Source organism: Melospiza melodia, chromosome 10 (assembly GCF_035770615.1).
Source record: "Melospiza melodia melodia isolate bMelMel2 chromosome 10, bMelMel2.pri, whole genome shotgun sequence".
Classification (NCBI taxonomy): Eukaryota; Metazoa; Chordata; class Aves; order Passeriformes; family Passerellidae; genus Melospiza; species Melospiza melodia.
This window is the reverse complement of record NC_086203.1, coordinates 14,390,046-14,415,446: the sequence shown is the minus strand read 5'-3', so window position 1 is coordinate 14,415,446 and position 25,401 is coordinate 14,390,046. Positions and strand designations below refer to the sequence as shown.

The window sequence follows — 25,401 nt, the reverse complement described above, 5'->3', positions numbered from 1 at the left end:
GCCTGGACACTGTTGGAAAAGATAAAAAAGTTTAAAAAAATAATAAAAAGAAAAAGAAAAGAAAAAAAGAGCGCCAGGAATAGTTAATAGTTAAAAAAAATCGGTGAACTCTCAAATCTAATTTTTTACTAAATTTTTGATACAGACTCCGATTGTTTTATTAAAAAAAAAAGACTTAAAAACCGGTGTGCGGCTGCCAGCAGTTTGTACGGGCTCAGCCCCCTCGGGCCGGCCCCGGGGGACCCGCCACGGTACCGGGACCGTCCCCATCCCGTCTGCTCCGAGCCCCGGCATCCACAGCCGGGATTTGCCCGTGTGCGCCCCGGGCGGAGGGCTGACCCCGCACACCGGGGCCGGACCCGCCGCTTCACTCCGGGACGGCGCTGCCCGGGCACCGGGGTGGCCCCGGGAGGGCAGCGGTGGTGGGGGGGTGCTCAACCCCCGGCTCCGGTCTCGGCGCCGCGGGGCCGAGACAAAAATAAACCCGCCCGGGGCTGGCGGTGCCGGTGCGGGGAGGCGCTGGGGTGGTCCCGGTGCGGGGGATGCCCGGAGCCCGCGCGGCCCCGCCCCCGGCCCCGCCCCCGGCCCCGCTCTCCCGTTCCCATCGCGGCGGGGCCGCCCCGGGGCGGCGGCGGGGCGGGGGCGCCCCCTGGCGGCGGCCGCGGGCGGTGACGCCATCCCCGGCCGGCCCCGCCCCGGAGCGGCGGCCGCGCGGCGCCGCCATGTCGGGAGCGGCGGGGCCGGGTCCGCCCGCCGGGCCGGGCCGCTCCCCGCTGCCCTGCGCCCCCCGCCCCGCCGCCCCCCTGCAGCTGGCCGGGGGGGCCGAGCCCGCACGGCCCGGCGTCGCCGTCATCGACCTCCGCTTCCCCCGCGGCGCTGCCGCCGATGTGAGTGCGGCCGCGCCCGCCGCGGTATCGGCGGGGGGGTACCGGGGTGGTCCCGTGGAGTCACGGGGGGATGCCGGGGGCGGTACCGGCGGGGGCCGTGCTGGGGTGGTGCGGAGGAAGACAGGGGCCGTGCCGGGGACGGTGCCGGGCCGGGTGCGGTGTCGCTCCCGGGGTGGGACGGGGGATGCCGGGGGCAGCGGCGGGGCGGGGCGGGTGGGGATGCCGGTGCCGGTATGGGGACAGGCCGGGGGCGGTCCCAGGGCAGAAGGAATGCCGTGGGCGGGATGGGGAACATGTGAGGGGCGGTCCTGGGGCGGAGGGGATGCCGGTAACCGGCTGGATGCCGGTGCTGGGGTACCTCCCTTAGCGATGCTGGGCGGGATGCTGGGGATGCAGTGCCCATCCCAATAGAGTAGGGGATGCCCGTGCGGGTCCCGATATGGGGCTGTGCTGGTGCGGGTACGGGGCCGTGCTGATCCCCCTGTGCGAGGGGGACTGCCGGTGCCCGTCCCAGTACTGGAGGGAGATGCCGGTGCAGGTATATGGAGGGCTGCTGTTGTGGGGCTGAGGTCGCCGGTTCCGCAGGTGCAGGAGATCGTGTTCAGGAACTTCTACACGGCGTTCCTGAGCGTGCGGGTGCAGCGGCCCGGCCCCGGCGGCTCCCGGCGCTGGGTGACCTGCCTGCGGGACCTGTGCCTGATGCCTTGCCCGCACACCGAGGAGGGCTCCCAGGACTACTTCTGCCTCCACCGGCACCAGGTCAGCATGTCCGGATGGGCCCGTGGCATCAACCCCCGGCCGGGGCTCACCCCTCTTTGCCCACACCCCAGCATGGCTCCTGCTCCAGTGCCCGTGTCCCACTGACCCCCACGGCTGCCAGAGTCCCTGTGCCCCACTCAGCCCAGCCAGCCCTCATGGGACAATGCTTCCCTTGGGCTTCTTCCATCTGGGGTTTGTTGGGAGTTTTGGGAGGATACCCCAAAAGCTGCCCCCCGTCAGTGCCAGCCCCTGTGGTTACCCTCCCTGTCCCTTGCCCTGCAGATGCTGTGTGACGTGGACCAGGTGACAGCAATGCGGTTCATCCTGCGACAGCCCTCCCCAGTCTGGCTCCACTTCACCATCGAGGACCTGCAGATTTTCCCCCCTGGGCAGAAGGTGAGCAGGTGCCAGAGCTGCCCCACTGCCAGGCATGGGCAGGGGGCCTGGACAAGCCACTGTCCTGCGCTATGCCTGCATTTCCCCCTACAGCTCTGGGGAGCACACACAGGGATGTGCCTCCAAGTCCTCGTCCTTTGCTGGGGCATTTGGGATCCACTTGTGCTCCAGTGGTGCTGGGGAAGGGACTGCTCCAGCAGCCACTCAAAACACAGAATTCCCTACAAAATTGTCTTTAAAGATAGTAAAGTGACATTTCCAAAGCAGTATCACAAGGGGTAGGCTCTAAGCCCCAGCACGCTGCCTGGTGTAAAGGATGGAGATAGGGTTGGGAACATCCTGTGTGACCTTCTGGATCTGTTTCAGAGTCCTCAGAAGGATTTTCCCTCCTGGCTCTCCCAGCTGACCCCTCCGGAGCAGCCAGCCAGCCTGCATGGGGTGAGTAATCACTGCTGAGGTTCTGGGGGAAGGAGGGGCTTCTGTGGGGTGACAGCCATCAGCATCCATCAGGAGGCTGCCAGGCCCATGCCTGCCTTGTTGGCTCCAGGCTTTCACCAGGAATAGCTGTGGAGCCCTGAAATAACCCCCCTTGTGCTGGAAGTAGTTTGCTGTACTAAGAAGAAAAATATCTCCGTGGGGATGTGCTATTTGAGGTGACATTTGAGTCTATTTGCCCTCTAGTCTGGGGACAGGAACGTCTCCAAGGGAGAAGTGGGTGCACAGTGCCACTCAGCCGATGGGTGGGATGCACAGGGATGGGACAGGAACAAGAACATCCCCGTGGGAGCAGTGGGTGCCCAGCACGGTGCAGTGGCAGGTGGGATGTGTGGGAACAGGGACAGGGACGACATCACTGGGGGAGCAGTGGGTGCACAGCGTCGCTCAGGCTGGCTGGGACGTGTGGGGACAGGGCTGGTTCCCAGTACTGTGCAGAGGGTGTGCTCTGGGGAACACATTGCCCAGCCAGGACAGCATGTGGGCAGAGGGGCATCACAGCCACGGCACGTGTTTACAGATTGCCAGCCACATCTGCCTGGCAGATGGTGACCTTTGGTGGCAAAGTCCGGGCAGAGCAGGGCCAGGATGGGAGCTGGCTCGCCCGTGGGAACCTGCTGAATCAGCTGAAGGTGCTGCCTGCAGGAGGGTGGCACACAGCCCACCCCTGCCCGGGCAGTTCTGCTGCTGGGCTTCCATGCTACGGTGCTCACACTGCACCAGCAGTGAGCCTGCTGTTCCCAATCCTTGCCCAGCTGTGGGACAGTTTGGGGAGGGCACCTCAGTCCCTCGCTGATTGCTTGGATCGTGTTCCCCTTGGCAAGGAGTATCCGAGGCAGCTGCCAGAGGTTGCTCTGAGATTGGCTCTTCCCAACATCACCACGAGGCACCCCTCAGCCCAGCGTGACAGAGCTGTGCCCCCATAGGAGCTGTTCCCCACCCAGGGGAGCTGCTGCTGAGCCCACACGTCCCACCTGGCTAAAGGTCCCTGGGGTGAGCCAGCCCGTGTGCCCAGGATTCTGCCCCCAAGCCCAGGGAGCGTCACATAGTGAGGCTGTTGGGAAACTCTGGACTGCGTGATTGTGTTTTTAATGATTAGCCAGCAATCAGCTTTCTGTCCCCATCCTGGCCACCTGCCAGCAGGGGTGGGCTGTGTTGGCACCGCTGCGCCCAGAGATCAGGGTCACTCACCCATGTCCCCAGTGGTTTGTTTTCCTAGAGAGGGGCCCTGCTCACCTCATGTTGGGAAACCACCTGCAGCTCAGGAATGTGGGCACCATCACATGCCTGGCTCCCTGGGAGGCAAAGCCATCCAGCCACACCACTGCCCAAACTCAGGACCATCCAGCCCATCTGGGCCATCCCTGCTTCACAGCATTGTGCCCACTTCTTTCCAGGAGCTCCCCGATCCAGAGAAGGTGTCGACAGAGGTGCAGCAAATGTGGGTGCTGACAGAGGTGATCCGGGCTCGCCAGGCAGCTGCCCGCATCGGGCGCTTCGACGTGAGTCCCACCACCCTGCTGACAGGGACCTGGCCTTGCCACAGGGCTCAGGAGCCCTCCCAGAGGGGCTGGAGCATCCCAGCAGTGCTGTGCAGACAGTGACAGTCGCTCTCTTCCCCAGGTGGATGGCTGCTACGATGTCAACCTGCTTTCCTACACCTGAGCCCGCTGGTGCTGGTGCCAGCTGGGCAGAAGTGCCCCTTCCGTGCTCCCGGGGCCTGAGTGGACTCCTGCGTTCCTGCCTCGGCCATTGACCCCGCGGGGCTCCCAAGCCCTCCCTGTGCCCCTTCCCTGACTCCCTCTGCTCTGCCCTGCCACGAGGGGCAGCGCTGCCACTCCAGAGACCCCTGGGAGCCTCTCCTGGGCACGTCCCGTGGGCAGAGCCCGGACATTGCAAGGGGGTGCGGGGGGACCGAGGGGTGCGGGGCTGCTGAGGGGTCACCACTAAAAGCTGCTACGTTGGCCCTGCCTGTGCCCGCCTGTCTCTGGGGGATGGGGGTGGCCGTGCCGGCAGCCCCGGGGAGGCGGTGCCGAGGGCGGGCCGGGCCGGGGGCGGGGGCCGGGGCCAGGGCCGGGCGGACTCCATGTCCCAGGCGCCCCGGGGCCGGTCCGAGCCGTGCCGGGAGGGAGGAGGAAGAGGAAGATGCTGCGGGCGGGCTGCCGCGCCGCGCTGTCCCGCCGCCCCCCGGGCTCGGCGCCGCGGAGAGGGGCCGGGGGCGCCGGGGCCGGGGGTACCGGGGCCGGCGAGGAGCGGCTGAAGCAGACGCCGCTGGATGCCCTGCACCGGGCCCGCGGCGGGCGGATGGTGCCGTTCGCCGGCTGGAGCCTTCCGCTGCACTACGGGCAGGGCCACCTGCAGTCACACCTGCACACCCGCCGCCACTGCTCCCTCTTCGACGTCTCCCATATGCTGCAGGTAGCGGGGTCGGGATGAGGGGCTGGAGCAGGGGGGCGGCCGCGCCACCTCACAACTCCCCCGGCCCCTTGCAGACCCTGGTGTACGGCCGGGACCGCATCAGGTTCATGGAGAGCCTGGTGGTGGGGGACATCGCCGAGCTGAAGCCCGGACAGGTAGGGGGCACTGGGCAGGCATCCGGCATCCGGTGGGGTCGGAGGTGCCCGGGATGCCCTGGGAGGGTGCAGGCAGCCTGCCAATGCCGCCGTGACCCGCAGGGCACCCTGACGCTGCTCACCAACGACAAGGGCGGCATCACGGACGACCTCATCGTCACAAACACGTCAGAAGATCACCTCTACGTGGTGTCCAACGCCGCCTGTGCTGACAAGGACTTGGCCATCTTGAGGGTATGGGCTGCCTGAGCCCCGCGGGAGGTGGGACAGGGAGAAGGACTCAGTGGGAATGAGTCCTTCTGCCTTTTGGTGACACCGGTGTTGCGCAGGGTGAGGTGGCCATGGCCACGCGTGGGGCTGGCACTGGCCTGGCCCCCGTGCTAGCAGCCACTGTCACCCTGGCAGGACAGAGCGGCGCAGCTGCAGGCCACGGGCAGTGATGTGCACCTGGAGGTGTCAGACAATGCGCTGCTGGCTCTGCAAGGTAGTGGGGGCCCCACGCGGGCCTGCCCTCCTCCTGCCCTCCCTGTCACCGCCCTCCCCACCTGCCCCCCTTCCCTGGGCACTTCCCGCCACCTGCCTCCCCAGGTCCCTCCATGGCACGGGTTCTGCAGGCAGGGCTGTCGGATGACCTGGCCAAGCTGTCCTTTATGAATAGCATCTCCACAACCGTGTTCGGCGTGCCAGGCTGCCGGGTCACGCGCTGTGGTTACACTGGCGAGGATGGCGTGGAGGTACCCAGGGAACTGTGCCAGCATCCCTGCTGTGGTACCAAGGCAGGGGAGGGCCGTGCCCCACTGACCCTGCCCGTGTCCTGCCCTAGATCTCGGTGCCCGCGGCGCGGGCGGTGGAGCTGGCCGAGCAGCTCCTGGGTGTCCCCAATGTGTGGCTAGCAGGGCTGGCAGCCAGGGACAGCCTGCGCCTGGAGGCCGGGCTCTGCCTCTACGGCAACGACATCGACGAGACTGTCACCCCTGCAGAGGCCGGGCTGATGTGGACTCTGGGTACGTCCACCTCCACCTCCTCCTTGGGGCAGGCAGAGCAGCAGGGTGTCCCCAGTGGGTACAAGGGGACCAGTCAGGCATCACCAACCCTCACCCATCTCTACCCTGCAGGGAAGCGCCGGCGTGTGGCCATGGACTTCCCTGGTGCTGCTGTCATCATGGCACAAGTGAAGGAGAAGCCAAGGCGCAGGCGTGTGGGGCTGACGTCGGTGGGACCCGCCATCCGGCCCCACATGGCCATCCTGGGCCCCGAAGGCAGGCCTGTGGGTAGGTGGGGGCACTGGGGCTGGCATGATCCTGAGCTGGGGCCATGGCATTGACAGGGGCTGGCCAGGCCCCATTCACCTCCCTGTATCCTCACATCCCAGGCACAGTGACCAGTGGATGTCCCTCTCCCTGTCTGGGCAAGAACATCGCCATGGGCTACGTGGAGGCAGCGCACAGCCGGGCTGGCACCGAGCTCACCGTCGAGGTGCGGAAGAAGCAGCACCCTGCAGTCATCACCAAGATGCCCTTCGTGCCCACCCAGTACTACATGGCCAAGTGAGGCCAGCCCTTGCTGTGGGCACAGTGTCTCCAATAAACACCCTGTCCCATTTCCCCGGCCCCTTCTCTGTTTATGGTGGCAATGCCAAAACAAGGAGCAGCAGATGGGCACAGCACTTTAATGGTGTTGGCAATACCCAGCTGGCGGTCCTGGTGCTGCTCACTCCCTGTGTGTCTTCATGGGCTCTGTCGCGGGGCCATCCCTGCAAGAGAGAGAAGCAGCGTGAGCACGGCCGGAGCAGCACCAGCACAGCACCCGGGCACTGGGGCAGGCGCCGGCCTGTCCGTGTGGGTGGGCAGGGCTGGGGGCCCTCACTGGGGCACACTGCTCTGGGGTGCAGCTGGGCAGGGTGGGGAGCTCAAAGGTCGGGGGCACAGCTTGGGGGACACTTGTCAGAAGCCACAGCTGGGGGGGCTGACCGGGGCCGGTGTCGCAGAGGCCCCATCCGGAGCATACCGGGCAGGCGAGCGGTGCAGCTGGGAGGACGCTCGCTGGGTGGCACTGGGCAGGGGCCGCTCACCGGGCTGCGCCCCGAGAGCGCTGGCCGGGCGCGGGGGAGGGAGCCGGGCAGGCCCGCGGGGGTCAGCGGGGAATCAGCGGGTTTGGGCCCGGTAGCGGCCGGGACTCACCGGGGCGGGCAGTGCCGCTCGGCGGCGCCGTTGCGTCCCGCCGGGCCGGCGGGGGACAGGGAGTGCGCGCGGGGCCGGGAGGGCGAGGCCCCGGGAGCGGTGCCGGGGGAGCGGCGGCCGGAGGGGCCGGTGCGGTAGCAGAGCGCGGCCACCGCCCCGCCGTAGGCGCGCCAGGCCAGGCGGACGCCCAGCAGGCTGATGCCCAGCCAGAGCAACAGCAGCTGGCACAGCGCGGCCCGCACGTCCTGCGCCGCCCACTCGGCCGCCAGCTCCCGGCCTAGCGCGGCCAGCGCCCGCCACGGCGGCAGCCAGCCCGCCGCCACCGCCGCCATGGCCGCGGGGTACCGGGCGAGGCTGCCGGGGAGGCGGAGCCTCTGCCCGCCCGCACCGCCGCCACAGCGCGGACCGCGGGGGCGGGGCCTCCCCTGCCGCCTGTGCTGTGGGGCGTGGCCTCGGGGGCGGGGCCTCCCCTGCCGCCTGTGCTGTGGGGCGTGGCCTCGGGGGCGGGGCCTCCCCTGCCGCCTGTGCTGTGGGGCGTGGCCTCGGGGCGGAGCCTCAGAGGGCCAGTTTGGGGGCGTGGCCTGCCCCGTACCCGCCGCCATGCTGCGCTGTGGGGGCGGGGCATTGCGGGGTTGGCTCCGCCCCGGGGTGTGGCCGGTCGGTGGGTGGGGCTGTCATGGCGGGAAGCGAGGAGGAGGCTCGGTACTCGCGGCAGCTGTGAGTGCGGGTACCGGCACCGGGCACCGGAGCGCCACAGGGTCGGGGCAGGGCGCGGTGCAGCGGTGCCGGCCTCCGCTGACGGCCCCGCCGGTACCCGCAGGTATGTGCTGGGCGGCGGCGCCCGGCGGCTGCCCGAATCGGCGGTGCTGGTGTCGGGGCTGCGCGGGACCGGAGCGCAGGTGGCGACAGCGCTGGTGCTGGCGGGGACCGGCTGCGTCGTCCTGCACGACTGCGGTACCGTCTGTGCCGCCGACCGCACCCAGCAGGTACCGGCGGGGCCGGGCGGGGCTCCTGGGGACAGGTACGGGTGAGGTTCACAGGTGAGGATCTCATAACAGGAACTAGCGAGAATGCCGGCAGTGGGTGCAGATATGGGTGGGGATCCCGATAATAGGTACAGTCAGGGGCCCCAGTAACAGGCAGAGGTACAGGCAGGTGTCCCAGTAACGGGTATGGGCACAGGTCCCAGAGTACTGGTATGGATGAGGAGCCACATAATGTGTAAGGTATTGATAAGGGTCCTGGTAATAGGTACAGACTTATGTGGGGGTCTCAGTATCAGGTATGAGTATGGAGGGGAACCCCAATAATGGGTACTGGCAGCAATCCCAGTAACAGGCACAGGAATGGATGGGAAGGGCCCATAACATACACAGACAGGTATGTACAAGGATCTTGGTGCCGGTGCACACTCGGTGGGAGTCCCAGTAACAGGTATAGATGTGCCTGGGTGTCACAGTAACAGGTGCAGGTGGGAGAATCACTGTTTGCAGGTATGGGTTTGGGGTGAGGGGCTTCCAATCACCAGTACAAGCTGGGGAGGCTGGTAAGGCACAGGGTGCCCTTCATTGTCACAGGTAAGGTCCTTAGCAGAGGCCTCCTCCCCAGTGCAGACAGGGCCTGTGGAGCACCCCACAGTGGTGACCTGCACCCCAGACCCATAGGGTGTCCCACCATGTGTCCGCTTTGCAGTTCCTCCTGAAAGAGAGTGATCTGGGCCAGAACCGTGCCAAGGCGTCCCAGCGGGCCCTGGCTGAGCTGAACCCCCATGTGGTGGTCAAGGCTCACACCGGGGAGCTTTCGGAGGCTTTCCTTGCCTCCTTCAAGGTGAGCCTGCATGCCGGCACCGGGGGGAGCCCCGGGATGGCAGCGCTCGCTGACACGCCTGGCACAGGTGGTGGTGCTGACCGAGTCCTCGCTGGAGGAGCAGCTCCGCGTCGGGGACTTGTGCCATGCCCGGGGCATCTGCTTCATTGTGGCTGACACCAAGGGGCTGGCAGGGTAAGGGGTCTCATGGGGTCCTGCACTGGCTGTGGGTCACCTTGTCCCTAGAGCCCCAGCCCTGCACTGCAGCCCTTGCCCCCGTAGCCCCCTGGCAGGGCTGCTGGGCCTGGGCAGGACATGGCAGTGCTGGGGCAGCTTGGTGGGGCACTTCCTCTGGCCAAACCCCTCCTGTCCTCTCCAGGCAGCTGTTCTGTGACTTCGGGGAGCACTTTGTCGTTGATGACCCAGCAGAAGGGGATCCAGTGTCTGCTGCTGTGGAGCACATCTCCCAGGTAGGAGGGACGGCAGCCCCTGCAGGTCTCCCAAAATTGCTGCCTCCTCCACTGGCTGTATGCCACCCTAGTCCAGTGCCCCACTCTCACGTAGCCTTCCCCTCCTCAGGGCAACCCAGGAGTGGTGACACACATGGGGACAGAGAACAGCCATGGCCAGCTCTTCCACGACGGTGACCTGGTGACATTTTCTGGCGTGCAGGGGATGACAGAGCTCAACGGCCAGGTGCCTGTCCCTGTGCATGTGCTCGGTGAGACCTCCAGGGGGATCCTGGCTGCCCTAGCTCAGGGTTGAGCAACTCACGGGTCCTTGGCAGTGACCTTGATGTGACATCTGTGCTCCTCTTGTCCCCAGATGCCTTCAGGCTGGAGATCAGCGACACCAGCTCCTTCTCGCCCTACCGCTGTGGGGGTCTGGTTTCACAGGTGCAGCAGCGCCAGGAGTGTTCTCATGTGAGTCCTTCTCGGCCCCACGGTGCTGCCACCCGTGCTGGGGCACTGCTGTGCCACACTGGGCCCCAGGAAAGCACTCACCCAGTCCCTGGTGCTGTGCTGGCAGAAGTCCCTGTGCCAGGCACTGGCGGAGCCCAAAATCCAGGTGGCCAGTCCCGAGGATCTGCCCCGCAGCCGCAGCCTGCACGCCGCCTTCCAGGCCCTCCACGCTTTCCGCAGGGAGCGGGGCCGCCTGCCCCGGCCCAGGGCACCCGTGAGTCCCTGTCCTGCTCCCGCCGGCCCTGCCGAGCCGCCCCGCCCTGCCGGGCACTGCCTCTCCCCTCTGCCCGCAGGCGGATGCCGAGCGGCTGCTGGAGCTGGCGCGGAGCCTGCGGGCACAGCAGGGTCCCCTGGACGAGGACATCGTGCGCGCCTTCGCCACCGTCAGCGCCGGGGACCTGTGCCCCGTGGCCGCCGTGGTCGGGGCGCTGGCGGCGCAGGAGGTGCTGAAGGTGAGCGGGGCGGGGTCCCGCTGGCCGCGGCTGTCCGGTGGCGTTTGGTGGCCACGAGAGGGCACCTCCTGCCCGCCTGGGGACGGCGGGTCCGGCGGCGGGGCTGCGGCGGGGTGAGGGGAGCGCCCGCCGGCCCCCTGCCCTGCCCACGGGCTGTTCGCCCCAGGCCATCACGAGGAAGTTCGTGCCCCTGGAGCAGTGGTTGTACTTCGATGCCCTGGAGTGCCTGGCGCTGGCGGGGGCTGCGCAGCTGACAGAGGCGGACTGTGCCCCGGTGAGACCCCGTGTCCAGCCCCTCCCGGCTGCTGGGGTGCCGAGCCTGCTGTGCTCACACAGCTCCTTGTCCCGGCAGAGAGGCTCTCGCTACGATGGCCAGATTGCTGTCTTCGGGGCCAATTTCCAGGAGACGCTGGGTCGCCAGAAGTACCTGGTGGTGAGTGGGGACGGGCCGTGGCACTGGGAGGCTGCGGAGCATCCAACAGGCACGCAGGGAGCTGCAGCATCTCTGCCCTGACAGGTGGGAGCTGGTGCCATCGGCTGCGAGCTGCTGAAAAACTTTGCCATGATGGGGCTGGCGGCGGGGCCGGATGGGGAGCTCATCGTCACCGACATGGACACTGTTGCCCTCTCCAACCTCCATCGGCAGTTTCTGTATCGCTCAGCAGATATATCAGTGAGGCAGCATGACCCGGGGGCTGAGCTCACCCCAAAGGGCATCCTGGCTGTTCCAGGGGCTCCCTAGGGCTGCCCACCCCTTCTCTGCCCTGGCAGGAGCCCAAGTCGGTGGTGGCCGCAGCAGCCGTGCAGCGCATGAACCCTGATGTCAGAGTGACCGCTCACCAGAACCAGGTGGGACCTGCTACCGAGATGCTCTATGGGGACAACTTCTTCCAGCGCCTGGATGGCGTTGCGAGCGCCCTGGACACCATAGAGGCCCGTGAGTGCCAGGAAGGGCGAGGGGGCCAAGCCCCTGGACCTGCTCCCTGGGGCCCCAGCACTCCTGGCTCCCTGCAGGCACCTATTTGGAGAGACGCTGTCTGCGCTGTCGCACACCACTGCTGGACTCGGGCACGGAGGGGACACGGGGGAACGTGCTGGCCATGGTGCCGTCCCTGACTGAGCCTCTGAGGCCAGCCAGCGCCCCCAGGGATGGCGCCTTCCCCATGTGTACCCTGCGGCACTTCCCCCGCACCATCCAGCACACGCTGCAGGTAGGCTGAGCTGCCACAGCACCCAGCGAGGAGGCACCGGGACCTTTGTCTTCCTTCCCCTTGTCCCCTCCAGTGGTGAGCCATGCGCAGGATATGGCCCCAGCTGCTTCCTGCTGGCAGCCTGAGTACTGCTGCTGGCCCTGCCAGAGCCTCCCCCTCCCCTGGGCTTGGGGGCGTAAGGGGGAGGTCCCAGTGCTCAACACCCGTTTCTCCTCCACAGTGGGCCCGTGATGAGTTTGAGGGGCTTTTCCAGCTACCTGCAGAACAAGTCAACCAGTTCATGGAGTGAGTGGGCTTCAGGGGCAGTGACACTGGGAGAGGAGCTTCCAGCTCTGCCAGGGCACTGCTGGGAATGGGGAGAGGGTGCCAGATGCCACATCCCACCCAATCACAGGATCGCTCTTGGGCCAGCACGAGCAGCTGCCTGTATTTGCAGGGACCCAGCTTTCCTGGAGCAGCAGCTGCCCGGGAAGGTCCTGGAGCAGGTGTGGGAGAGCCTGCGGGAGCGGCCACGGGACTGGCGGGACTGCGTGCGCTGGGCACGGCGGCGCTGGCAGCGCTGCTACCACGATGCCATCGCCCAGCTGCTGCACGTCTACCCCCCGGAGCATGTGAGCCCAGCAGCACAGGGCTGGCACCCCCTGCACGCCCGTCCCTCCAGCAGCCACCTCGCTGCAGCCAGGGGCACGCACTGCTGGGCCTGACTCTTCTCTCCCTGTGCCAGGAAACCAGCCCGGGTGTCCCCTTCTGGGCAGGGGACAGGAGCTGTCCCCATCCGCTGACATTCAACCCTGACAATGTGAGTGCAGGGAGGGAGAGCTGTGGGCAGAGGGGGAGCCAAGCCTGTGCTGGGCCTACTGGGAATACTGAACTGTAGTTGTGTTTTCATACTGGGAATACTGAACTGCTATGTCTGCCACAGCCTGTGCAGGGCTGCCAGGTCCTGGGCTGGGTCTGTCCCTGTCCCCTCAGTGAGGGCACGGCAGGGGACAGCTTGCACATGCTGTGTGGCCAGAGGAGGAGGAGAGGCTCCTCCACCTCCACTCTGGGGCAAAGCCAGGCAGTTCTACCAGCTCGGGGCAGTGCTGGCAGCCCTTGGCTATGTGGGACCACCCCAGCAAGGCACCCCATGGCCACCCCTGTTCTACTTCACAGGACACCCACCTGGATTATGTCCTGGCTGCTGCCCACCTCTTTGCCCAAGTGCACAGGGTGCCACCATGCAGGGACCGGGCGGCCATCCAGGCCATGCTCCGTGATGTGGTCCTGCCACCCTTTGCACCCCAGGAGGGGCTCCAGATCCCCCTCACAGAGGAACCCACAGAGGAGGTACAAGTTCCCACAGGTGAGGTTCCCAGGTATGTTCCTGTGTCCTGGTGGTGGTGGGGCTGTGGCTTCTTGTCCCTGCTTCAGCACCCAAGATGACCCAGACCAAGGTGGGGGCACCCAGCAGTGCCACAGAGCAGGAATATCGCATCCCTGTGCCCCCAGATCACAGGCAGCTGACAGAGCTTACCCAGGACCTGGTGCAGTGGAGACAGGAGCTGGTGGGAGATGAGGACACACAAGCACCCTTGATGGAGCCCATCCACTTTGAGAAGGTAACAGAGCCAGGCAGGTTGCCCTGCTCAGCCTGGGGGGACTGATGTCCCCATGGGATGCAGATGTCCCCCCACTCTTCCCCACAGGACAACGATGTCCACATAGACTTTATCACAGCAGCGTCCAACCTGCGTGCAGAGAACTATGGCATCTCCCCTGCCAAATGGCAGAAGGTGAGAGGGGCAGCCTGTGGGGTCAGGAGTCCCTGTCCCGTGTGGGGCAGCTGGTGACACCCCGCTGTCCTCAGAGCAAGCGGATTGCTGGGCGGATCGTGCCCGCCATCATCACCACCACGGCGGCCGTGGCTGGGCTGGCGTGCCTGGAGCTCTACAAGCTGGTGTGGGGCTGCCAGGAGCTCGGCTGCTACCGCAACAGCAACATCAGCCTGTCTGCCTGCCTGCTGCTCCGTGTGCAGCCCCCGCCAGCCCACACCTACCGGGTAGGACCCTCTTCCCTGGGAAACTGCAGGTGGGGACACCCAGGGGCCAGTGGCACCTGCTGTGGGACAATGTCAGGGGGAGCCAGGGGAAAGGAAAGGAGGTGGCCACGCAGCAAGGGAAGCCCTGGCCATAGCACTCCAGAAATGGATCTGCATGCTGCAGTGGGCTGGGAATGCTCCAAGGCTCCAACCAGCTCCTTCCCCTGCATGCCCCCCCCCAGCACTGAGACACTGCCACTGTCCCATTGGGATGCTGTGATGCTCTGGGTGCCCGTGGGGCTGGGACAGCCCCAGTGCCCCATGGCAGGCCCCACGCTGAGCCCCACAGCCGGGCTGGGAGCCGCTGCAGCCGCACTCATCTGGCTTATGGAAACCAGCTGCGGCAGGCAGAGAGCAGCTGGCACCGGGCCGGGAAGGGCCGCCCGGGGGAGCGGGGCCGGGGGTCCCGGCGCTGGGGAACCAGGGAGGGAGGGCGGGGGTGGGGGCAGGCCCAGATTGGGACCGTCTGGGCTATAGAGGCCCCTTTGTCTGGGGGTTTATGGCGTGCGAGGCAAGGCAGCCCTTCCGGCACGGCAGGAAGCGCCGATTGGAACCAGATTGGCCCGGGGGGCCCAGGGCCGGGGGCAGGAAGAGGGGGAGGGAGGGAGAGAGGGAGGCGACTCCACTGCCTTGCGCTGGCTCCAGCACCACCTCGGGCTGATGGCTGCCCCACGGCCCCCTCAAACCCCATGCCCAGCCCTGTGCCATCCTGGCTGCAGTGTCCCTGGGTTGGCATCGTCCCTGGATGGAGGATGCTGCTGGGTCTGGCCATGCCCTCAGGTCCCTGCAGCAGCACCCAACACCTCCATGTGCCAGGGCGAGGACACCCGGTGTGACATTTCACACCCGGCTGCTTGGCTGTGGTGGGAACACATGTCCCCAGGGCTTGCTTGGTGTGACCTGTGTCCCCATGGAGACCTGGGGAGCCCATGCTGGGGACCAGCCTTGTCCAGAGGAATGTTTCCCAGGGCCAGAGCAATGCACATTGGTGGAGGGCCAGGCCATGGCTTTCCCTTTGTGCTGAGCAGTTGCTGCCCCGGTGAGGAGGGGGTTAAGCCCTTCTTTGCACCAGTGGGATAAGTGCAGGCAGCAGAAGGCGGAGGTGAGAAGGCAGCAGAGAGCAGGAGGGAGAGTGACCAGGTGTGAGCACCCCTCCGGAGCGGGGCTGGGGCCAGGCGGGCAGTGCTGGCGCTGCCTGCAGTGAGGGCAGATGGCCGAGCAGCCCTGCCAGACGGCCCCGGGCTTGGCACCACAGCGGCCTCCTTGGGCCGGAGCAGGGGTCGTGGGGCCACAGGCATGAGAAGAGGAGATTGTGCGGGGCTGGGTAATGCCTCAATGGCCTTTTGTGCGCTGTCCTGGCCCGGGGCTAGGGGCAGTGCTGGCCCCACGCTGATGCTGACCCTTAAGTGGACCCCAGCAGTGCTGGGGGGATAGCTGTGTCCCTCATTTCCCCTCACCACCATGGTGCCCCCATCACCCTGCCCATTTGCCTGCCCTGGTGTCCCCAGCCGTTGTCCTGCAGCAGTCCCTGCCCCATGGGCTGGGCAGGCAGGAGCTGGGGTGCCAGTGCTGGCTGCCACCCCCTGGCAGTACGGCGGGCGGGAGTGGAGCTGCTGGGACCGGCTGGAGCTGCGGGCAGTTGGCGCAGATGGACAGGCCATGACGGTGCAGGAGGTGCTGGACTGGCTGCAGGTGAGCCCAGCGCTGTCAGCTCAGTCAGGTCACCCTGGGGGATGCAGGGACAGATCCTGACACCCACCTCTTGCAGAGGACACATGGCTGGACCGTGACCATGCTCCTGTGTGGTGACACCGTGCTCTATGACAGCAAGGCAGATGCAGAGACCCGGGCCCGGCAGCAGGCACAGAGGTAGGTCCAGAGCTCCAGGGCCCAATCCTGACCCGGGGGGGGCTTCCAGCCCCCACTGCCTCAATCCTGAGCCACTCCAGCTGCAGTGCAGCTCCCAGCCGGCTGCTGGATAAACATCCTGCCGGCAGCACTTCCCGTGGCGGGACCCCTGCCCGGCCCCTTGCTGCCGGCCCCTGCATCCCACCAGCCTGGCTGGACACCCCTGAGGGGCCCAGGGCACCCCTGGAGCACTCAGCCAGCCTTGGGGGACAAGCCAGTGTCCCCAAAACCCCCTTCTTCTGCTACAGGTTATCCGAGAGCTTGGAGGATGCCAGGATGCCGCAGCAGCAGGACGTGGAGCTGCTGTATATGTGCGAGGGAGAGGATGCTGAGGCTGAAGATAGCCGTCCCCCTCTCCTGTGCTCCCTGCCTTGAGCAAGGGCCCAACCCCTCCTGTCCCATGCAATAAACGCTGCAGGCTGCAATAGCCCTCCTTGCAAAACCCTCCTGCTTGCCCCTGCCTGGAGTCGGGGCACAGGCACTCCCTTTGATAAACGCTGCGGCGCCCAGACCGTATAAAACGGGGGTTTATTTACAGGGTGGGGGTGCGGGCCGCCGCAGCAGCCGGGCTAAATGTAGCCGATAACGTCGTTGCAGATGATGGGCTGGCGGCTGCGACTGTTCATCAAGGCGGTGAAGCGGTGGAAGTCCGTGGCCAGCTGGGCGATGTTGCTGTGCGACTGGTGGAAGCAGGCGCCCTTGGGCTGTCCCCCCAGCCCCAGCGGGCAGGAGAAACGCTTGGTGGCGTCGCGGCCCCCCGGGCGGGCACCGTCGGTGCCCCGGGGCCGGGCCATGCTGGCCAGCTTGCGGCGCACGTTGCCCGAGAGGCTGAGCAGGAAGGCGGGAGGCTTGGCCAGCCGGCGGGAGGGCTCGGCGGGGGCCCGGCGGCGCGGCTCGGCGCCCACCTCGGGCAGGTCCATCCAGTTCTCCACCAGGTCAGCGAAGCAGTTGTCGCCCAGCACCAGAGGCTGCCGGTTCCGGCTCTGCGACAGCAGCGCTACGGTCCAGTCCTGCGTGTCGGCGGGCTCCAGGGCCCGCCACTGCTCCAGGCAGGCGTCCGAGGTGGATTTGGGGCGCACACGGCGGGCGGGGGCGGGCGGCGGGGCGGCGGGGCCGGCGGAGAGCCGGTGTGCGCGTTGGCAGGGCAGCAGATGCCGGCGCCGCACGGGCGCCTCCTCTTCCCTCCACGTGCCCCCCGACGCCTCCGAGTAGCCCGAGTCGAACTCCAGGCTGCGCTCGCTGGCCGGCGGGGAGCGAGCGGCCGGGCCGCCTCCTTCCTCCTCCTCGCCGCCGGGGTCCAGGCTGCAGGCCGAGTCCGCCGCCGAGGCGGGGCGCGGGGCGCGGGGGGCCGGGCCCGAGGCCCTGCCGGGCTGGGGCGGCGTCTGCCGCGTGCCGTGCATGTGCGCCCGCGGCGTCGGGCCCGCGTCCCGCCGGCACCACTGCAGGGAAAGGGAGATCAGCGCAGGGCCAGCACCGCCATCCCCATCCCGTCCCCATCCCCGTCGGCACCCCGCGCCCCCCCGCCCCGGCTGGTGGGGGCTCCGCTGGCGCAATGGGCGTGCGGCGGGGTGCGGAGAGCGGGCCGCAGGTCCCGGCTTGCCTCCAGCCCCGGGCCCCGCTTTCCTGCGGCTCCTGCGCGGAGCCGGCCGGCGTGCAGCGGCTTGTCGGGTGAGCAAGCAGGCACCCAGCCCCGGCCGTGCCTGCGGGAAATGACAGAGGGCCACGGCACGTAGGAGCGGGCGCTGCACTGCCCCCCCGAGAGCCCCTCGAGTGCCCCGTTCTCGGCGGGGAGGCGGCCGGGACACCCCTCCGGCAGAGCCCCACTCGTGGCACGGGGCCAGCGGCAGCCCCGGGGCACCCGCGGGTGCTGGGGTGGGGCTCTGCCCCCGCGCCTCGCCAGGGCCACCCACCCACCCTGCGCCCTCCAGCTGGGGACACCCCAGGTGACATCAGGGTGTCACCTGCCTGCGCCCAAGGCCCGGGACCCCCCAAACGCCGGGAAATACGGGGACCAAGGCACGGCCGGGCGGGCGCTGGAAGGGACTGCTGGCTCCCGCAGCCGGGCCGCTCCTCGCTCTTGAATTCCTATTGTCTGAACCCAAAAGCAGGGTGTTACGTCCGCTTTCCTTTCCGCGTTGGAGTCGCGGAAAGCTGAGTGTGCAGGAGGGATTGCTTCCAGGACCGATAATTCCGTCCTCTCTGCCTGGCCCTGACACAGCTGCTGGCAGGACTGTCCTTGTCCCTCTCCGCGTCCCCGTGCAAGTCCCTGTCCCCCTCCCCGCTGGCTGGGACCCTCTCATCCAGCCCTAGTGGCAATGTGCCACCACTCCGAGCCGCCCAGTCCTGCCGCTGGCCGGGAACACCGGGGCAGCCGGTTGTGAGGTGCTGGGTAAGCATGTGGCAGGCCCAGGAGAGCCGAAGGGCCACCCTGTCACCGCCGTCCCTCGGGGCAGCCCAGGTGGGAGGCAGGGTGGCAGCTCCGGGGGCACGGTGCCGCTGGCACCTTGACAGCTGCACACTGTGCCCGCTGGCCACCCGTGCCCCCGCTCCGCCAGGGTCCCACCGGGCGCACACGTCCCCGCGCCGCCTTTGGCCTCTCCTGTAATGTCACGGCCTTGATGTCACCGGCAGCGCCCGGACGTCACGGCAGTCCCGCAGTCCCGGGGCGGCGGGGCGCGGTGGTCCCGTCCCGTCCCGTTCCCTCCCGGTGCCCGCGGCGGCACTCACCCGGTCGGCGCCGAGCTCGTCTGGGCGGGCGTTGTGCATGCCCGGTCCTGCTCCGCCGGCGCCGCTCCCGGCCCCGCTCCCAGAGCCGCCGGTGCCGGTGGCGGAGCGGCAGCAGCAGCAGCGACAGCGGACGGAGCGCCCGGCCGTGCCCGCCGCCTCCCGGCGCTGCCCGGCGGCCCCGCCCCGCCCCGCCCCGGCCAATGGGGCCGCCGTAACGTGAGCCCGGCCCGCACCGGCACCGCCGCCCCGGGGCCCCGCCCCGCCCACGGACCCCTCCCCGCCGCCCCGGGGCCCCGCGCCGGGCACCACCCGGGCACCGCCGGGCCAGGCGGGGTCCGTGTCCCGGCCGGCGGCACCCTCAGGCACCGGGGGGCCCGCAGCTCGGTACGCCCCGCCGGGAAGGAGGGCAGCCCCGGTACAGAGCCCTGGTGGAGGCATCCCCGCCGGCACCCCGCGCCACCGGGCTGCCGGAGCCGGGCTGGGCGCTGCAGGCGGGAAGGGAAGAGTGACCCGGGCCGCCGTGCCCGTTAATTGGGAACTAATAGCGCTTAATGGGGATCCCGGGAGAAGCGGCACTGGTTTGCAAATGAACGAGAACACGGCCAAAAATTACCTCCCAGCTAATTTTCCCGGTTCCCGAGCGTGCCGCGTGGTGAAGCAGCGTGGGGTGGTAGCCGAACCCCACGGAGCTGCGAGCGGCACGGAGGGGCTGGGAGCGGCGGCGTGCAGAGCCGGGGGCACTGGAGCCGTGCCCTGTCCCTCCCCTGGCCGGGCCGGCCACCACGGGTGGGGATGGGCGGCATGACGCCGGGCTGGGGTGGTGCCCAGCAGCCCTGGCAACCGGCTGCAGCTTGTCCCAAACACACAGCGAGCCATGGGCATGCACGGACACCTCACCTTCCTCCTCCTCAGCCTCTGTGCCCCGGGTAGGTGCTTCAAGGTCGCAGTGTTCGGGACACTCTCTGCCAGAACGTGGGTGGATGACTGAGAGGAAGGCAGCAGGGAAGAGGCTCTCCTCGGTTGCTCCCACATTCCTGGGGCTGACCCCAGGATGGGCAGAGGGGTTGGCAGCTGTCTGGCTGGGTTGGGACAGGGAGGGGGCATCACACGAGCATGCTCAGGACATTGCCCAGGTGTCCTCAGGGTGTCCTCAGCATTGCCAGGATGTTACTGGGGCTTCTTTGGGGCATCACTGTGGCATATCCAGACACCAGTGGGGTTTCATCAGAGCATCTCAGAGGGAATTCTGAGGCCTCCCCAGGGCATTGCTAGGGCACACCTGGCAGGCTGTGGTGACACTCTCCTCTTTGCAGGGACTTTCGTCAGAGCAACAGGTAAGAGCGGGGTGCTTTGGACCCAGCCGTGTCTGCCAGGGAAAGCTGTGCCTGCACTGGTGCTTGGCTGCAGGAGCAGAGCTCCGTAAGCACAGCTGGATGAGCCATCAGTGCTCCCTGGGGTCTTCCACCAGTCCTGCCTGACCTGCCACGTGTGGTGACCCTGAGTGAGGACACAGTGCCAGGCGCCCGCGTCGCTGAGGTGACCGTGTCCTGCAGCAACTCAAGCAGCAGTCCCAATGTCACCCTGCATAGCATCGAGCCCGAGCACCCCTTCAACTCCATCGCCATCAGCTCTGACCCCACGGATGCCACCACGTTCCGGGCAGAGGTGTGGCTGGGGAATGGGAGGGGGGCAGGAGCTGGCAGGCGCCCTGCTGAGTGCCTGTGTCCCCATGGCAGGTGACACTGCGTGCTGGCACAGAGCTCGATGCCCGCCGGGTGAATCAGTACACACTGATCCTGCGGGCTGCTTGTCCTGGTGAGGATGAGGTGGAGGAGCGGCTCTTTGTCCGGGTGACAGCAGGGCACGTGCTGCGCTGTGACACCCTCTTTGCCAGCCCAGGTAGGAACAGGGGGGCACAGGGCAGTGGGGGCTGTGGGTGCCAGCCAGCACCGAGCTCCCACAGCTGTGCTCTGCTCCAGAGGCTGATGTGGTGCAGGTGCTGGCAGATGTGGCGCCCCGGACACCCCTGTACGTGGTGCTGCCACAGCCACTCGGTGGGCTGATGGTGAGTGGCAGCTCCCTGGGGGCCACACCCCCACAGAGGGGAGCAGCCTTGGGGACAGCAGAACCCCGGGTATGGAGGAGTGGGACAGAGGTTCCCATCACCCTCCTTTCTGCAGTTCAGGCTCCGAAACCACAACACACCACTCACGCTCACCCACCGGGGCCTGGTGCGGGCACCTGACAATGGTTTTGATCCCAGCAAGGACACCCAGGTGGGCACCAGCACCGCCAGGCTGGTCACAGCCACCTCTCGGTCCACTGGGGCTTAGCCCCTCCCTGGCCACAGCTCTCCACATCCTGCTCTGCCCCGTGTCTCCCCCTGGACCCACAAGTGCTCCAGCCCTGTCCCCATCCCCTTCTGCATATCAAGTCCTGTCCATATCCTCATCCCTGTCTGTATTCCTGCTCATTCTAGTCTTCAGCTCATACTTATCTCCATCTCCATGCCTCTTCCCACCTCTGTTCCTACTCCAAGCCCCATTCTCATCTCTTGCCCCCTCTCCTTTGTCTCTGTTCCTGTTTCTGTTCCCATCCCATCGCTATTCCTGTCCCCATCCCCATCCCCATCCCCACCCAGGGCTGTCCCACAGCTGCCCTGGTGCTGGCCCACAGACATTCCTGTTGGACATTGAGGTGATGGATCGTCACGGGCACAACTGCAGCAGGGCTCTGAGGCTGGAGGTGCTGCCATCACGCCGTCCCCGCGTCACCTTCCCGTGAGTGGGGCTGGCCCAGGAGGGGGGTGCTGGTGGCACCAGGCCGTGCCACAATGCCCACCTCACCTGCAGTGAGCCACACCGGGCTGTGACGGTGACAGAAGGCATTGGCCCCAGGGAGGTGATCACACAGGTCCATGCCACAGGGGACAATGTCCGCTATGCCATCCTGGCTCCCGTGGCTCCCGTGCTCTTTGCCATTGACGAGGGTGAGCAGGGCAGCGGGGATCCCCAGGGACACCCTGTCGCTGTCCCTGTGCCCAGTGCGAGGCCATGGCTGCTCCTGCAGGGACAGGGGAGATCCGCAGCACCCGGCGGCTGCCGGCGAGCCGTGCCCAGCTGCTCGTCCGGGCTTACAACGCGCTGCACCCCGACGACCGCGCCACCGCCACGGTCAATGTCACCGTGCAGGGGACAGACCGCCTGGCACCGAGATGTGTCCCAGCCATCTTCGTGTACGGTTCAGGGAGGAGCGGGGTGCGTGGAGTCTGCTAAATCCAGGACATGGGACAGAGGCTGAGCTGCTGGCTGCCCCGCCACAGGTCCCAGGTGCCCGAAACCATGTCCCCTGGCAGCACGTTGGTGACACTGAGGTGCACCGGCTCCACCAGCACTGATGGGTGTCTGCACTATGCTCTCGAGGGGCCTCCCTCCTCCCTCTCCCACTTCTGCATGGAGGGGCCCCAGCTGAAGGTGAGTGGGGCCACGGGCAGCGCCCAGGTGGACAACAAGGCTAGACCCTGGAGCCCAGTGGGACAATGGGACCCTGTGACATGTGCTGTCATGCCAGGTTCTGAGTCAGGGCTCCCTCTCCCCAAGTCCTGCTTGTTCTCCTCACTTACTCCCTCCTTCTCCCCTGGCATCACAGCCTTGTGGGACAGCCAGGCTTTGTGGGACACTGGCTTTGCAGATCATCTGAGCTTTGCAGAGTGCCTCAGCTCAGCCTGAGTCTCCCCTCCTGGCTTGGCAGGTCAACACCACCCTGGACTATGACTCGGAGGCCATGGCTGCTCTGGGCTTCCAGTTCACAGCCACCATTGTGGTGACAGTGGGAGGGCAGCCCCGACAGAGCAGTGAGTGCCCATGTCCCTAGGGTGGGAAAACACCTCTCCCAATCCCCAAACCAGCAGATCACGGAGGAAACATTCCTTCCCTGCTGCCCCAGAGATGCCCACCCCAGAAGTGGTGCCTCCGTCCCCATGTCACCCAGCCTGGCACAGACTGTGGGGTGGTGCCAGCCTGGCTGAGCAGCTGTGTGCCACACAGCCCGTGTGCCCGTGCTGGTGACGGTGACGCCTGTCAATGAATTCAGACCGGCGTGCCCCAGCAGCGCCACCTTCACCGTGCCAGAGACAGCAGCTTTCGGCAGCGTGGTGGGGCGTGTGGCTGGCACTGACCGTGACTACCCCCAGGACAGCCTGGAGTACAGCCTGGAGGGGGGCCCTGGCCCCGCACAGCCCTTCTCCATCGACAGGCGCACTGGTGAGCCCCCGGCCCCTTCCCAGCCCCGCACACCCATGGCACCCACGGGCTCCCAGCAGCTCACGGGTCCCACAGGCGAGATCCGCGTGGTGGGAGCCCTGCACTCGCAGCAGCACAAGAGCTACAGGCTGGCGGTGCGGCTGACGGACACCCACCATGACCTGGACCCGAGGAAGAGGCAGAGCCGTGTGTGCGATGTGTCTGTGCGCCTGCAGGTGTGAGGGCAGCCCGCTGGGTGGGCTGTGGTGGGGGCCAGGACTGGGGGTGCCCACCCCACCGCTTCCCCCTGCTCCCGGCAGGCTGTGCCGGACCAGCTGCCGGAGTGCACCCCCGAGGTGCAGGAGCTGCGCATCACGGCCGGGGCCCCGGGCAGCCGCCAGCCTGTCACCCGCCTGCTGTGCCACGGCGGCCCCGACAGCGCCCCGCTGACCTACACCATTGTTGGAGGTGAGGAGCGGCCAAGGCACGGCACAAACCAGCCCTCGCCGTGCTGTGACACTGAGCAGACCCTCTCGCCCAGGCAATGAGGATGGGCGCTTTCGGATGGAGGGGAACACCCTTGTCTACCTGCCCGCTGCCCGAGCCGAGCCCCAGCCCTCTGTCCTGCTGGTGGAGGTGGGGGGCGGCTCTGGTGGCCGCCGCCGCAGCAGCCTGGTGGCCCTGGTGGTGCAGGTGACCCCCCGGAGCACGCCGGTGCCAGCCAGCACCACCACCCAGCGCACGGTGAGCACAGCCCGTGACCGGGAGGAGCTCCAGGGTCCCTTGGAGCACCTTCCCATGGCCCCTCACCCCCTGCCTCCACAGACGCTGCAGAAGGAGCCGCTGGTTGTCCTGCGCACGGAGGCAGCGTGGCACCCGCCAGCCTGGTTTGTGGCCGTGCTGACCATCTCTGGTGTCCTGCTGCTGGCCACCCTGGGCTGCACAGCCCGGAGCCTGCTGTGCAGGTGAGCCCCAGCCCTCCTCGTGGCACGGCTCAGTGAGCAGGGCTGAGGGCTCACGGCTGCCTTCTGCTCCTCCCACAGCAAGCGGGCCCCTGGCAAGCTGTTCCTGGCCAAGAGGTGAGTGCTGCGTGGCCAGGGTGGTCACATTGGTGGTTGTATTGCCCTTGCAGGCCGCCAGGGAGACACAGCACACAGGGTGTGTTTAATATTCTCTGCATTTGGCTGTGGCTTGCTGTGCCAGGGAGCTGTCTCTGCCCAGGGCAAGGGTGCAGCCCTGATGGGGGCTATGGAAGCAGAGAGAGCAATTTGGTCAGTAGACCATGATGTTGGGGCACAAACTCTGCAGTGGACAGGGTGGGATGGCACAGTGCTGGTGCAAGGCTGGGTCCTGCCACCAGGGCTGAAGTCGCTGCAGCTCACCAGGGGAGCCCCTGTTTGGCTCAAATGAGCCCCATTTGTCAGGGAAAGCTCCCAGGGAAGAGCTGAGCAGGCTGCACAACCCCTGGAGGATCAGTGATGGTGACAGAGGACAGCCTGGGCAGATGCTAGAGCAGCCTGTGCCAGGTGTCTGCACAGCAAGGAGGGGACATGCAGGCCCATGGCAGGATAAGAGTCACCTGCAGTGGCATAACTGCCCCGAGGTGATGTATAGCAGGATCCAGGTTCATTGGCAAGGTTGGGGACACAGTGCTTGGTGACACTGGGACTGTAGTGACCATGCAAGGGAGAAGACCCAGGGTCAGCCCCTGTGGGTGGCCCTGGCAGCTCCCCCAGCACAGCATCCTCCAACACAAGAGTGATGCATGCCAGCACATGGCAAACAAGCAGACGTGGTGGCAGATCTGCTTGGTGCTCAGGCACTGGTGAAAGGTGGAGGTGCTTGGGGGAGCACAGCGCTGTCACAGTCCCCTCCTGTGCCAGGGGACAATCAGGTAGGTGGACGATGGGCTTAACAGGGTGCAGCTGGCAGGGCAAAACCTGGCTGGCAAGCCTCTCCCAGCAGCATCTCTTGGGGCTGAGGCCGGCAGCCCATCACTGGCAGCATTCCCTGCCTTCCCGTCTTCCTTCTGCAGCTCCTGGGGTGTGGTGGAGCACGGCAGGGACAAGGAGGAACAGGGACACCCACATGCCAGCAGCCCAGTGAGTGTGTGGCAGCGAGGGTGGGTGTCCTGCCTGGGGGCAGAGGAGCCCTGTGGGCCTGAGCAGCCTCTCCCGTCTCCTCCCCACAGGGGCAGCTCGATGGCCACGCTCAGGACCCACGTGAGTGCCCTGTCCCACAGCCCCACCAGCCGGCTCTCGTTGTGCCCCCCAGGGCAGGGGAGTTTGGGGACAGCAGGGACGGGCACCAGGCCCACAGGGCAGTGACTGAGCGCTGCCTCCATCCCAGGCGCCGGCAGGGATTATCTCTTCCGCAGCGTGACCGGGGCTCGGCGCTGGATCTGAAGGGGGCCCCGCACTGCCCCACAGCCCCCGGGGCAGTGCTGGGCAGAGCACCGGGCGCTGGCACCCAGCTGGCACAGCCCCGAGGAGACCCATCCTGTGTGGTCAAACCTGCTGCACACGGGGTGCAGCCACACCCTGAGCCGCCTCAGCCGGTGCGGAGCTAATAAATGTGTCAGAGATTGCACAGGCGGCTGTGATTGCCTCAGGGGGTCCCGGGGCAGGGCAGCGCTGCTGTGGCTGTCCTGCTGCGGGGGTCATTAGCACTGTCTCGTCAGCCATGTGGGTGCCGTGACCCGGGACAAGGATTAGCAGCTGCCTT

The 25,401-nt window shown here is 67.1% G+C and overlaps 6 protein-coding genes across 6 annotated transcripts; 4 read left to right on the top strand and 2 right to left on the bottom strand.

The window, feature by feature from the left end:
- The first annotated feature begins 722 nt into the window (after positions 1 to 722).
- On the top strand, positions 723 to 4,453 carry NICN1 (nicolin 1, tubulin polyglutamylase complex subunit). The gene is made up of 6 exons (XM_063164324.1): positions 723 to 887; positions 1,473 to 1,646; positions 1,929 to 2,042; positions 2,409 to 2,480; positions 3,935 to 4,039; positions 4,161 to 4,453. The coding sequence occupies exons 1-6, from the start codon at positions 723 to 725 to the stop codon at positions 4,200 to 4,202; spliced, it is 672 nt and encodes a 223-aa protein (XP_063020394.1). The 3' UTR covers positions 4,203 to 4,453.
- A 229-nt stretch (positions 4,454 to 4,682) lies between these two features.
- On the top strand, positions 4,683 to 6,712 carry AMT (aminomethyltransferase). The gene is made up of 8 exons (XM_063164288.1): positions 4,683 to 4,955; positions 5,030 to 5,110; positions 5,213 to 5,344; positions 5,516 to 5,594; positions 5,699 to 5,844; positions 5,934 to 6,114; positions 6,226 to 6,381; positions 6,483 to 6,712. Exons 1-8 carry the CDS (start codon positions 4,683 to 4,685, stop codon positions 6,659 to 6,661), a joined length of 1,227 nt encoding a protein of 408 aa, XP_063020358.1. The 3' UTR covers positions 6,662 to 6,712.
- A 51-nt stretch (positions 6,713 to 6,763) lies between these two features.
- On the bottom strand, positions 6,764 to 7,622 carry TCTA (T cell leukemia translocation altered). The gene is made up of 2 exons (XM_063164290.1): positions 7,291 to 7,622; positions 6,764 to 6,863 (listed from the first exon to the last, which is right to left on the bottom strand). The coding sequence occupies exons 1-2, from the start codon at positions 7,620 to 7,622 to the stop codon at positions 6,821 to 6,823; spliced, it is 375 nt and encodes a 124-aa protein (XP_063020360.1). The 3' UTR covers positions 6,764 to 6,820.
- Positions 7,623 to 7,966: 344 nt separating this feature from the next.
- On the top strand, positions 7,967 to 16,136 carry UBA7 (ubiquitin like modifier activating enzyme 7). Its single transcript, XM_063164323.1, has 24 exons — positions 7,967 to 8,007; positions 8,111 to 8,276; positions 8,983 to 9,117; positions 9,185 to 9,291; positions 9,476 to 9,566; positions 9,676 to 9,817; positions 9,922 to 10,019; positions 10,126 to 10,272; positions 10,352 to 10,510; positions 10,677 to 10,784; positions 10,863 to 10,943; positions 11,028 to 11,183; positions 11,282 to 11,447; positions 11,525 to 11,721; positions 11,942 to 12,006; positions 12,158 to 12,332; positions 12,446 to 12,520; positions 12,877 to 13,066; positions 13,213 to 13,322; positions 13,410 to 13,496; positions 13,571 to 13,762; positions 15,392 to 15,493; positions 15,570 to 15,670; positions 15,958 to 16,136. The coding sequence occupies exons 1-24, from the start codon at positions 7,967 to 7,969 to the stop codon at positions 16,082 to 16,084; spliced, it is 3,018 nt and encodes a 1,005-aa protein (XP_063020393.1). The 3' UTR covers positions 16,085 to 16,136.
- An 82-nt stretch (positions 16,137 to 16,218) lies between these two features.
- On the bottom strand, positions 16,219 to 17,109 carry INKA1 (inka box actin regulator 1). Its single transcript, XM_063164322.1, has one exon. It carries the CDS (start codon positions 17,107 to 17,109, stop codon positions 16,279 to 16,281), a length of 831 nt encoding a protein of 276 aa, XP_063020392.1. The 3' UTR covers positions 16,219 to 16,278.
- Positions 17,110 to 19,289: 2,180 nt separating this feature from the next.
- Positions 19,290 to 25,254, top strand: CDHR4 (cadherin related family member 4). Its single transcript, XM_063164287.1, has 20 exons — positions 19,290 to 19,362; positions 19,750 to 19,770; positions 19,905 to 20,101; positions 20,173 to 20,335; positions 20,416 to 20,501; positions 20,617 to 20,712; positions 21,113 to 21,216; positions 21,289 to 21,425; positions 21,506 to 21,671; positions 21,759 to 21,909; positions 22,187 to 22,289; positions 22,483 to 22,698; positions 22,774 to 22,913; positions 22,998 to 23,145; positions 23,219 to 23,421; positions 23,503 to 23,642; positions 23,721 to 23,756; positions 24,713 to 24,779; positions 24,869 to 24,899; positions 25,027 to 25,254. The coding sequence occupies exons 1-20, from the start codon at positions 19,311 to 19,313 to the stop codon at positions 25,080 to 25,082; spliced, it is 2,313 nt and encodes a 770-aa protein (XP_063020357.1). The 5' UTR covers positions 19,290 to 19,310; the 3' UTR covers positions 25,083 to 25,254.
- The last annotated feature ends 147 nt before the right edge of the window (positions 25,255 to 25,401 follow it).